The sequence below is a fragment of the Enhydra lutris genome, unplaced genomic scaffold (assembly GCF_002288905.1).
Source record: "Enhydra lutris kenyoni isolate GAN:26980312 unplaced genomic scaffold, ASM228890v2 scaffoldscaffold83, whole genome shotgun sequence".
Classification (NCBI taxonomy): domain Eukaryota; kingdom Metazoa; phylum Chordata; class Mammalia; order Carnivora; family Mustelidae; genus Enhydra; species Enhydra lutris.
In genome coordinates this window covers 1,843,827-1,854,618 of record NW_019154167.1, presented here as the reverse complement: position 1 = coordinate 1,854,618, position 10,792 = coordinate 1,843,827, and the positions used below count along the sequence as shown (strand labels likewise).

Below are 10,792 nucleotides of genomic sequence, written 5' to 3'. Positions count from 1 at the left end.
ACACGTCTCACTCCCCACCCCGCCCCCCCGACCCATACTCCCTGCGTTTTGGAGGCCTTTTTGCTCCTTTCCTAAGCTGCTGTTGAAGTTTAATTGAGCCTGACTGATTTCCCAAGTTGACAGAGAAATCCTGGCCCCATGCTGGGTCAGTCCTGCCCTATATCCCCATGGAGTAGAATCTGTCAACTGACCTCAGGTAGGGCAATGAATTGGCCTTGAGCTGTTCTCTGACCCTCTGCCTGTGGCTTCACAACATGGGCAGAGTTCAGTTAAGAAATCTGCACAGTTCCAGGAAAAGGGCACACATCATCTAGCTTATTTTTCTCCTGATTTATTTCATACCAACATACAGACCTCAGTGGATAGCATGCAAAATATATGGAGGTTCTCCAAAGCAAGCTGATTTCCTAGATGCCCCTTTCCTGTCCTGCAAGGCGCCTCAAAGAGGTGCCCCCACTTTGCATGGATCTGATATTGGTGTCTCTGCAGGGGAAGCCAGAAGTCAGGCTTTCTGAAGGGAGGCAGGACTCTGGGACCAGCTGGAATGCTGGGGAGTCAAAGACCCCCTAAAGAGTAACTGGTTCTCTCTGCATAGGCAGGTGCTGTCTTGATCTGCTTCCGAGATGCTTCAGAAAGCAGGTCTTCCCCTAGAGCTCCTTGGACCCTCTCATTGTCAACACCACAGCAACACAGACAATGAGATACCAGAGGCCTGGGCTCACAGGCCAATTGAATACAGCCACAGTGAGCTGGGCGCTCCAGGGCCCAACTTATAATCCAGAAAGCTATATCTGGAGATTCCTGCCTCATTGATGTTCTAGAGCCTTGCCAGTCATACTGAACCCCAATCAGACTCTGACCAGTTCAGTTTGGGCATGTCAGGAGAGGGGAAGGAAGATGAACTGTGGCCGTGTGTGGTGCTGACCTTGGTACCCTCACACACTCTTCTGGCCCCCTTTCCTCTGTCTCCTCTTCCTTGTCCTTTTCTTCTTCTTCCTCCTCCTCTTCGCTGTCTGAGTCCTCATATAGGTTGATGGTTGCCTGGACAGGGAAGTTCTGCAGTAAAATCTCCCCATCACTGTACAGGTAGTCAAAGGAGCGGGATTTAGGCCAGAAGAGCCTGTGGACAGAGAAGAAATATGGCCCCTGACTTAGTTAGGTCTCATACGTGCAGAGAGGCAAGGAAGGCCAGATGGAAGTCAACTCCCAAACTCCTTCTCCTGTCCACAGTAGTGAGGCGAAAGGGAAAAGAATGATTGTAACAGAACTTTCAAAATGGCCCCAGGCAGGAAGGTCATATCTAGTGGGCCTAGAGCTGTGGGGAGCCCCTGCCCCGGCATCTGTCAATTCCAACATTGATCCCACCCTCCCCCCACCCACGACTTCAGAAGTCTTCTAGCCAAGAATTCTCTAGCCCTGCATCCTCCACATCTCATTAAGACTTCCTTTGCTGATGCCACCCATTGGGGCTCATTCTTAGGGGTCACTGACAGATCCTCCAAGGAAGCCAACCTTGGTCAACTCTCTGAACCACCCTGGGCTTCAGTTTCCTGGTCTAAGAAAGAGGGATCCTGGCACTGCCTGCCTCCTCCTGCTCCACAGGGCTGCTCTGAGGATTAGAAGAGCTGACAGATCTACGTCAGGTTCCAAGCTGAGCGCCATAGGCTTACCTGACGGGATGATGGAACTCGGAGTCAGCCTTCGTGACTTCTGCACCTGTTGGACCACCAGTAGCCTGTCCAAAGCAAGAGCTAGCATGTGACTCAAAGCCCATGGCTACACAGCTGCCTCCTCTGTACCAGGGCTCACAACCCTCCCTAAGATGATCTAGAAACCTTAGACATCCCTGGGGGAAGCCCCTGCGCCCCGCCCCCCACAAGGGGCTCTGTCCTTCTGGTTGTAAAACAAATCCACAGAGTCCTGGGGGTTGTTTTGCTTTCCTGTCCCTGTTTTAACACCTGTTTGGAGATTGGCCGGGAGACAGGAGTTCTACTGAGCCACAAAGATTCAGGGGAAGGGGCTTGCAGGGTGAGGCTGCATGCCAGGAGACCAGGATTCTAGCACCAGCTCTCCCACAGGTTAGCTGTGGGGTCTGCCCAAATCCCTCCCCACTCCTGGGCACTCATCTCTTCATCCTTCCCTTTGAAACCCCAGAGAGGCCCTCCTCTCTCAGTCATCGTGATATCAAATGTGAGGGAGGCTGTGGAGAGGCATTCCCACATCCGCAGCCCTGGCCCAAAGGCAGGGATGCTCTGGAAGGGGACCTGCCTGACCACTGTGAACGCACGTGGCTGCCTGTGCATGTGACCGTGGGCCACAGGGGCTCAGACTCACCGAATCCACCAGTCTCCAAACCTGGCTCGACGGGTCACTTGTAGAGGACAGCCAGGGCCTCCAGAGACAAGCTCCTCTAGGACAGAGAGGCAAGATCAGTCCGTGGAGGAAGGAGATGGGAACCTCCGAAGCACTTGGCTCCGATGCCGGGGCTCCAGGCAGGGCCCCTCCCGCCTGCTTGAATAATGTGATCATTGCTCTTGTCAGGCTGTTTTGTAATTATCTGTTTACTCGCTGTTGAGCTTCTTGGGGGCAGACATAGGTGTGATTGCGTCTGAATCCCCAACGCCCAGAGCAATGCCTGGTACACAGTAGGCATTTCACTCAGTGTTTGTTGACTGTTACATGTTTGGAGGAATAAATTAGGGTTGCATGGAAAATATCTGGCCCCTGATCTCCTACTCCAACAAGCAGAACTGAGAGTCCTGTCATCTTCCTGCACTGGGGAAAGTGGCCTGAACTATTCCTGGGCCCACTGCTTCCCCACTAGACTTCCAGAGGTCTGGAAAAGAAGCAAATGGAAATCTTAAGGCCTGGTCAGGAAAAAGACAGCCCCCCCCAACCCCCACCACCAGTCAAAGGCTTCTTGGGATTTTGGCCCTCTTTTACCCACTCTTCAGCCTAGGTCATATGGAAGACATGCACGCAGTGTGGACGTCTCCCCTGTGCTTCTCAATGGACTGAGCCCCTTGGCCCATGAGGCCCTGGCTGCTCAGCTTTTAGCTTTGGCAATGCCTCCGTCCCCAAGTTCCCTCCTGCCACCCAGAGGGATGAGTGATGTGAGAAACCAGTTGAGGCACTCTAGCCTGAGATGTGGAAGGGGCAGTCTCTGGGGGCTGTGAGGTCTTGCCCTACCGCTCCACAGGGAGCAGGGACACCCTGGCCATTCATCCATTTCATTGTCCCAGGACTCCCAGAACCCCACTAAGCCAGAGTTCGGGTCGCCAGAGGCCAAGTTCCACTTACCTTTCTCTGCCACCTACTTGCTGTCCAGAGGAAACAAGGGCCGATGGACTTAATAGGCCAGGGAGTGCCTGGGGGTGCTGCACAGGGGCTGGAGCTAGGACTGGGGCTGGGACAGGGGCAGCAGCAGCAGGAACAGAAGGGTCCATCCTTAGGCGGTCGAGGCCAGGCAGGCCGTAGGGGCTCTCATTTCTCAGAACCTCCTGCATTCTTTTGGCCTTTCCTGGGAGACCCTTTTATAAGGCCTGTCTGGACTCATAAATTATTCAGGGCAGAGCAGGGCTGGGGGACCTGGGAGGAGGGATGAAGATTTAGAACAGGGAGCTCAGGGAGGGGGAGCTGGGTCTCTGGGTGTGAAAACCCTCCCAGTTGAATAAACAGAGTGTCTGTGGGGGGTGAGGGGTTTTCTTTACCTCCAAGTCAGAAAAGAAAACACAGAAGGGGCAAATCACACACCATTTGTGCAAATTCCCCAGGCAGTAACAAGGCTGGAGGGGGGAAAGGAGGGAAGCTCATTAGCACCCCAAACCACAGAAAGCTGTCAGGCACAGAGGGCTGGTGAGACGGGCCTTTGGCAAAGCCAGTTCCCAGCAAAAAGGGACAGCTGACCCGGCTAAGGCAAGCGACGGACTCACACGTTATTTCGGCTCAAAACCCACAAGAGATGTGCCCAGTGGACCCAACAGAGGGTGACTGCCGTTAAGCATGCCACCTGGGTCAGGAAAATAGGAGGTTGTGGGTGGAGCAGATCCAGCTGCCCGTGGAGTCACCCTGGAGCCTTCCTTCCATGCCCTTTGTTTTCTGTGTCGGTTCCTTTGCAAAAGTGCCCAAATCTCCTCTCGCGGCCTCAGCAGTAAGTGGTCTAGTAAAGGAGTGCAGGCAGCATTTCAGGGCTTGGAGGTCAGATTTCAAGTCTCAGAGCTCGACTCCCAGTCCAGAAGCCAGGATGCTGGGGGGAGTGTTGTGGGGGGATGGCGGGAGGCAGGGTCTTTCTGGCCGCTAAACTGCCTCAGAACCATCCCCAGCCCAGGGGCTTTCGTTCCCCTCACATGTGAGACGAGGGTGCAGGGTGCAGGTCCAGTGGCCTCAAGGGGCCTTGCCAGCCTGAACACTCTGTGACGGGGTTGCAGGGTAAAGGGGTACTGACCCCGGGGGCGGGTCAAGCAAGCCAAGCGGCTGCAGCACCGTCTTTAGCCTTAGCCAGCCTTCTGGGCCTTTGCCAAAAAGCTTCCAGTTACAACTGCTGGTGGCCTCCTTGTGCTTTAAAGTCCCGGAATATTTCTCCGGAGCTCAGCATCCAGGACCAGCATGGATTTAGCTTCTTGGGTATTCATCCAGGTCGGATTTTGATTGTCCAAAATTTGAAACAACCTCAATGTCCAATAATAGGAAACCAGCTACATTCATTAGGGTAAGTATTTGCCAGTGAATACTAAGCAGGCCCTCACAATCAGGCTCTAGAAGGATAATCATCAACACAGAAAGTGGGAAAGAACATCAGATCCTAAAATCGTCTGAGCAATTCGATTCAAGGGCTCCTCTTTTCTCTCTTCACCCACCCCCCCCCCACTTGAAATTCCAGCCCCACCGGGTGCTCTGTAGCAAAGGAAAATTGGAAACAATATCAACAAATGCCTCACTTTAGAAAGCTGGCTCAACAACTCCTTGAACAGTGAGACAATTTCACATTCAAATTGGCTTGGGGAAAGAAAACAAGCAGGGTTTTTCCAGGATGCCGTGTTGGGGGGTGGAGGGGGAGACTGCTTGGAAGAAGGAAGAAGGTGACTGCGGTCAGTTCTGGGAATAAGCCTGTGGGAGATTTTTACTTCCTGCTTCGCGCTTTTCTTAACGTCCTCCGAAGTTCCACAGGATCCTGCTGTCCTTTGAGCAAGAGAAAAGAAAGACACGGGAAAATTAAGAAAGAAGGAAATGCTTATCAGGGAGCAGAGAACCCTCTCAGGGGGAAAGGACACTTATTCCGTGGGAGCGAGGCCGAGACCTAGGGCGAAATCTACAAGGAGACGCATTTTGGCTCCATCCAAGGAAAATTTTCTAACAGCCCAGCCACCACCTAACCCAAGGGCCTGGCACGGCCCCAGCCCTCGATAAACAGAGGTTTATTATATGTGTTGAAAGGAGGGCAGTGGCATGTGCTGCCTCAGACCGAGGTAAGCTCTCTGGCCCTGCTTTGTGGAAGCCCAGGCTGGAGCCTGTGTCCCGGAGAGGGGAAAAGGAGGGCTGCTGGGGAAGTCCGAGTTTCTATCAGTCTCTGAGGGTTCTTGCTCAGTTGACCTCCAGAGGATGAGAATTTGCTTGTATGGCTTGGCTTCGCAGGTTCCAATGAGGTGTGAGGCTGAGGGGGAGGATCCAGGTGGAAGAAAATTCTGGAAGGACTGGGGCCTGCAAAGAAGAAGCAGACCTACTGGCACTCCCTGGGAGTTTCTTGACCTCTAGCTGACCATGGCTTCCACAAACAAGCAGGACAGAAGAAGGCTAGGGAGAAGAGGGAGACATGACTCCTGAGCCCAAGCCAACTCAGCTGTGCCACCCATCCCACCACCTCCAACCTTGAACCTGTGTTCATTCAGTCATAGTCCTTCACCGCTGGGGCTGTCCAGCCCCCTCACTCCTCTGAGCAGCCCTCAGGTTTCCCCTCCCAGCATGCTCTTCTGGAGCCCAGGTGGCCTTTAGGCCTGTCTGCAATGGCTCTTTGGTCTCCCCACACGACTGCTCCTCCTGAGAATTGTCACCACCTCATTCAGTGTATGTGAGATGAAGCCCCTGGCCCATCTCAGTGGGCTCTCTCCAGCCTGAAGGATTTAAGGCCTGCAAGCATCACTGGACAAAAGTGGGAGCCTGACTATTTTCCCTTGCAGTCAGCACAGAACAGGAAGGAGCAGGATGGCCAACAGGGTAGTAAGGAAAGGTGTGGAACAACCAAAATGTGTCACATCTTGGCAGGGTGATTATGAGCCTACCTGTGTTTCCCCTGACAGCCCTGTGGTATCTCTGGGCTTTGTCAGTGATTCCTTTGCCAGGTCCTTCTGAGAGGACTGGGCGCCTCCTCTGGGCTACATGGCACTGGGCATTGCCTGGAAAAGGAAGGGACTAGAAAGAGGAAAGTGCTGAGGACACTGCCTCCAGGTGCTTATAGCCTAGGGAGGGAGACAAAACCTGCACAAAGCTAGACAGACTTAGACAACCTCAACTGGGGCCCTGACCCCCTCAGCCACCCTCGAGTGAGTTCCCAGTCAAGCCCCAACTCCAGCCTCCACATTTCCCTGGGCCCCATTCCAAACTTCCTTCAGCTCCCAACCATGTTCCTGCTCCACCCCTCTCCTCCTACTTCCCTGAGAAAACAGAGGCCTTCAAGCATGAATTACCTCAGTGCCCTGCCCCACCCCCCCCAAAATTGGCCGGCCTCTCCAACTTCCTTCCCTTCCAGCCCTCCCTTCTCAGGGGACAAGGTGCCCCTCTTGTTAAAGGCTAATCCCTTTATCTGGGCCTTGGCCTCATCCACCCTCCTTCTCTGAGCCCTTCCTCCAGACATTATTCCCCCTTCTCTTCAGGGAAGTCCAGTTTCTTTGTACTAGTTCTTTCCTTTCTGATTATAAAATGGTGGTCTCTTTTATGCCAGAAAATAAGGCCCCTCCGGCCCCAGATATGTTCTCTTGTTCCCTTAACATGTTCTCCCTATCTCTGTCTCTTTTTCTCTCCCTCTCCACTTGCCTCTCTCTTTTCTTCCCATCACCCTCAAATGTACCTCAACTTACTACAGTTTGGCCCTGCCCCATCTTCCTAGTGAATGGGCACCACCAAAGGTCACCAACAACCCCTTCTAATTGCCAAATTCAGTGATCTCTTTGAATCCTGGATGGCAAAAGACACTAGTGGCCAAGCCCTCTTTTCTTACACCCTCCTTCCGCTCTTGGTTTCCACCATTACTCTCTTGTTTTCTCCTACTTCTGGAACCATTGCTCTTGGTCTCTGTTGCTGACATCTGCCCATTGACCAGACATGTGGTTCTCAGTAGCAGTCCCCGAATTAGGCTGATACACAGTGATGTTTTCAGTTAGTCACAGCAAAATGGGAAAAACATGCAAAGGAGAGCTTTTCAATAATCCAAACTTAGTCACTTATAAAAAAGACTGTCCTTTATTCTGAGACTATGCTCTTCCTATTTGTGGGGTGGGGAAAGCAAAATAGTCTTTCTTTTGTGAAATGATCACAGTGGATATTCTTTTTTTTTTCTTTAACGCTCCAACTTGGCAAACTAAAACGTTGGTTTCTCTATGTCAGTCCCATTAATGTTTGTTGAATGAATCAAAACTTGAGGATGATATTTCCTCCCTGGCAAACCTCTTCCATACCCACCTCAGGAACCAGTATCATATGGGCCCAGTCACGCAAGCAAAAACCTCAGCCATTTCTCCCATCTGTCTTCTCTGGGCTCCCCTGCTCACCTCATTGTTTCTTTGACTGTGGTCTTATCCATCCTCTCTCACCCGGCCACATGAAACAGATTCCAAGGCTGTTTTCCTTTGTCCTTGACTTGGCTCTTCTACTCCATCCTCCCCCACAGCCACCCCAGTGATCTTACTGAAACACACACCTGAGTACAGTCTTCCTGCACTGGAAAACTTCTGGTGATTCCCAGTTGCCCAGAAGAAATATCCAGACCCCTACGAAGGGAGTGACAGCTGAAGCCCTTCACTTCCTGAGCCCGACCTGCTTCTCCTGGTTTCTGCCTCCCGTGGCCTCCATGCACCCTCCACAACAGCTTCCCTTGACTTGACCTCCTCTTTGTAAACAGGCCATGGCCTTTCACCCCTAATCCTTTTGGGGTTTGGGGCCTCTGGAGGTCTTAATCCCACCCTGTGTCAGGCTTATCATGGACAATGTTGTGGGTCACAACTGAAGGTAGGGCTTACAAACCAATGGAGTAGGTCATAGCCAGCATTTAACCAAATGAGCGAATGGCAAAGAGAAGCACGGATCACATATGGTGAAGATGTAGATCATTCTATGCAACTTTTGCTTTTGTCATATGGAGATGGAGATAGAGGTGGAAGCATACACAAACGCATGTACTATGTACACCATGCCGCACAATACATTTCTCGCTGGCGGTCACAGTCACGGTCACCAGATTTGCCCTCGCGCCTACACGTTGTTCGATGATTCACTTAGCGCTGCTCACGTCACAGTCCTTGCTCTCCAAATGGGTCTAGTCTCACTAGGGAGCGTAACAGAGGTCAGGAGAAGGGGTAATCCCGGTTGGGAGACCTCTTGGAGGAGGGGGTGGTTGAGCTGGGCTGGGCCTAAGTCGGCAGAGAGAAGGGGACGTTGTCATCCTGGCAGGCAGAGCTGGCACAGAAATGGAGTAAGAGGAGAGAACATTTGTTAAACATTTATGTACCAGGCACTGTCCTAAGCATTTTGCATGGATTAATTTGTCTCATAAACAAGGAAGATACAAGCCTCATTTTATAGATGAGATTAAAATACTTGCCCAAGGTCAGAGAGCTAAACGTGACAAGACTGGGATTTGAACTCAGGTCGACTCTGTGCTTTTAACCACTGCAGTGCACCACCACTGGGGGCTGGTGAGGAGAGGGGGGCCATCCGGGGAACAGTGAGAGCCCTAGCCCTCAGGGATAGGGCCAACAATGGCAGGCAAAAAGGCCCAGAGCTGATTCTGCACTCACCTCAGCAATGGAGATCTTTTTTTTTTTTTAAAGATTTTATTTATTTATTTGACAGAGAGAGATCACAAGTAAGCAGAGAGGCAGGCAGAGAGAGAGGGGGGGGGAAGCAGGCTCCCTGCTGAGCAGAGAGCCCGATATGGGACTCGATCCCAGGATCCTGAGATCATGACCTGAGCCGAAGGCAGAGGCTCAACCCACTGAGCCACCCAGGCGCCCCAGCAATGGAGATCTTACTCTCTCCCTCCAGCCTTTGCCTCTTGAGCCGGGGCCCCTGGGGTTGGGAGGCAGGAAGCCCTAAAAGGCCAGTATGGGGGCCCGAAGCAAGGCAGGGTCTGCTCTGAGAGAGGAAAAAAGGGGAAAGTTTTCTCCCCACCCAGTCTGTCCCCAGAGCAAAAATAGCAAATGGTACCTGGGACCTCTGCCCTCAAGTCCAAATGTCCCAAATGTGCCAAGTCCTGGACGCAGGCCCTTGGGTTCCTGAGCTAGAGGGTCCCCTCTGGAGAACAGTTTGTTGCCAGGTCAGCCCTCCTCCCGCACCCTCTGCCTCTTGGCCTGCCACTGGAGCCAGGCTGTGGCCCATGTGGTGCAGGGAGAGCCCCCTTGCAGCTCCCCATTTGCTCCTCATTTGGACAGCAGGGGCCTAGAAAAACAACTTGGAGGAAGCAGGAGGGGCAGCAGGAGGGTGCCCAGGGATGGTAACTCCCAGCCAGGCTCCTTCCCTCTGCTATTCAGTTCATCCTGCCCCCTCCCTGGCTCCTCTGGCCAGCCTTGCCAGCCCCTCTTCTCCGAGGCAGCCTCTTTCCCAGCCTGGCCTGGGAAGCCTCTGAAAGAAGGCTCTGAACTCTGGGGAGTGCATTCTCTTCTTTCCCTTTTGGTCTTGGAGTCCCGCTGATCATGCCTAAGTAAGGCCAGATCTTGCTGACTAGTGGCAGGTGTCTTCCCAGGAGGTGGGTACTGATGGGGTCCTGAGAATAGCCACCAGCACCACAAAAATAAGGGAGCATTTATTGAGCGCTTATGATGTGTCAGGCACTGTGCTAAGCACTTTCTTTTTTTATTACTTTGTTTACTCCTTACGGAGGTCCTATGATGTAGGTACTGTTATCGCTCCCATTTCAAGAGGAGCAGGAAACTGAGGCACAGAGAGATGAAGTGACTTCCCAAATAGCTAGCGAGTGACATATCTGAGACGGGAACGCTGGTTGGTTTGGTTTCAACACCCCCCCCCCCGCCACCAGGAGACTGTAGAATACAGCTGCGTAGAGGGTGTGATCCCTTGTGTGGTCGCCCCCGTGGGCTGCTGTGGTGGGAGGCAGATGGCAGAAGGGGCCAGTGGAAGAGGAAGACCGGCATCACAACCTGAGCAAGGCTCTCCTGTCCCGTCACCAGTGCTCTGGGGCTGGGCGGATCCGTCAATGGCTCCACCTCCCAAATACAAAACTACAAAACAGGGCGCAGCTCTTCACTGAGCCCTCACCAGCCGCTGCTCTAGATGGCTCGGGCTGCCACTCTAGCTCAGGTCCCCATCGTCTAGCGTCTGTGTATCTACGCTGGACCTTCATGGGGAAAAGCTTGGCCTCGAGACTCAGATACACTCGGGGGCGTCCCAGCTCCAGCACCTAGCTGCGTGGCCCGTGGCAAATGACTTACCCTCCCATTGCCCAGTGTCCGCATAGTAGAAATGACATAAGGGTCCCTACCCCACAGGGTTGTAGTGAAGGTTTCACGAGACAGTGTAGAGGTTGTTCAGTCAGACATGTCCTTGGACCTCAGCTTCTGTTGCCTGT

General features: G+C 52.9%; 1 protein-coding gene across 1 annotated transcript; it reads right to left on the bottom strand.

The window, feature by feature from the left end:
• Positions 1 to 864: 864 nt before the first annotated feature.
• On the bottom strand, positions 865 to 3,506 carry LOC111161319 (ripply transcriptional repressor 1). Its single transcript, XM_022524910.1, has 4 exons — positions 3,301 to 3,506; positions 2,335 to 2,410; positions 1,671 to 1,735; positions 865 to 1,120 (listed from the first exon to the last, which is right to left on the bottom strand). The coding sequence occupies exons 1-4, from the start codon at positions 3,504 to 3,506 to the stop codon at positions 865 to 867; spliced, it is 603 nt and encodes a 200-aa protein (XP_022380618.1).
• Positions 3,507 to 10,792: the final 7,286 nt, after the last annotated feature.

Coding starts and splice junctions, on each gene's coding strand:
- LOC111161319 (XM_022524910.1), bottom strand. CDS start 3,506: ATGCAGGAGGTTCTGAGAAATGAGAGCCCCTACGGCCTGCCTGGCCTC. Junction 2,411..3,300: donor CAAGTAGGTGGCAGAGAAAG/GTAAGTGGAACT, acceptor TCTCTGTCCTAG/AGGAGCTTGTCTCTGGAGGC. Junction 1,736..2,334: donor TTTGGAGACTGGTGGATTCG/GTGAGTCTGAGC, acceptor TGCTTTGGACAG/GCTACTGGTGGTCCAACAGG.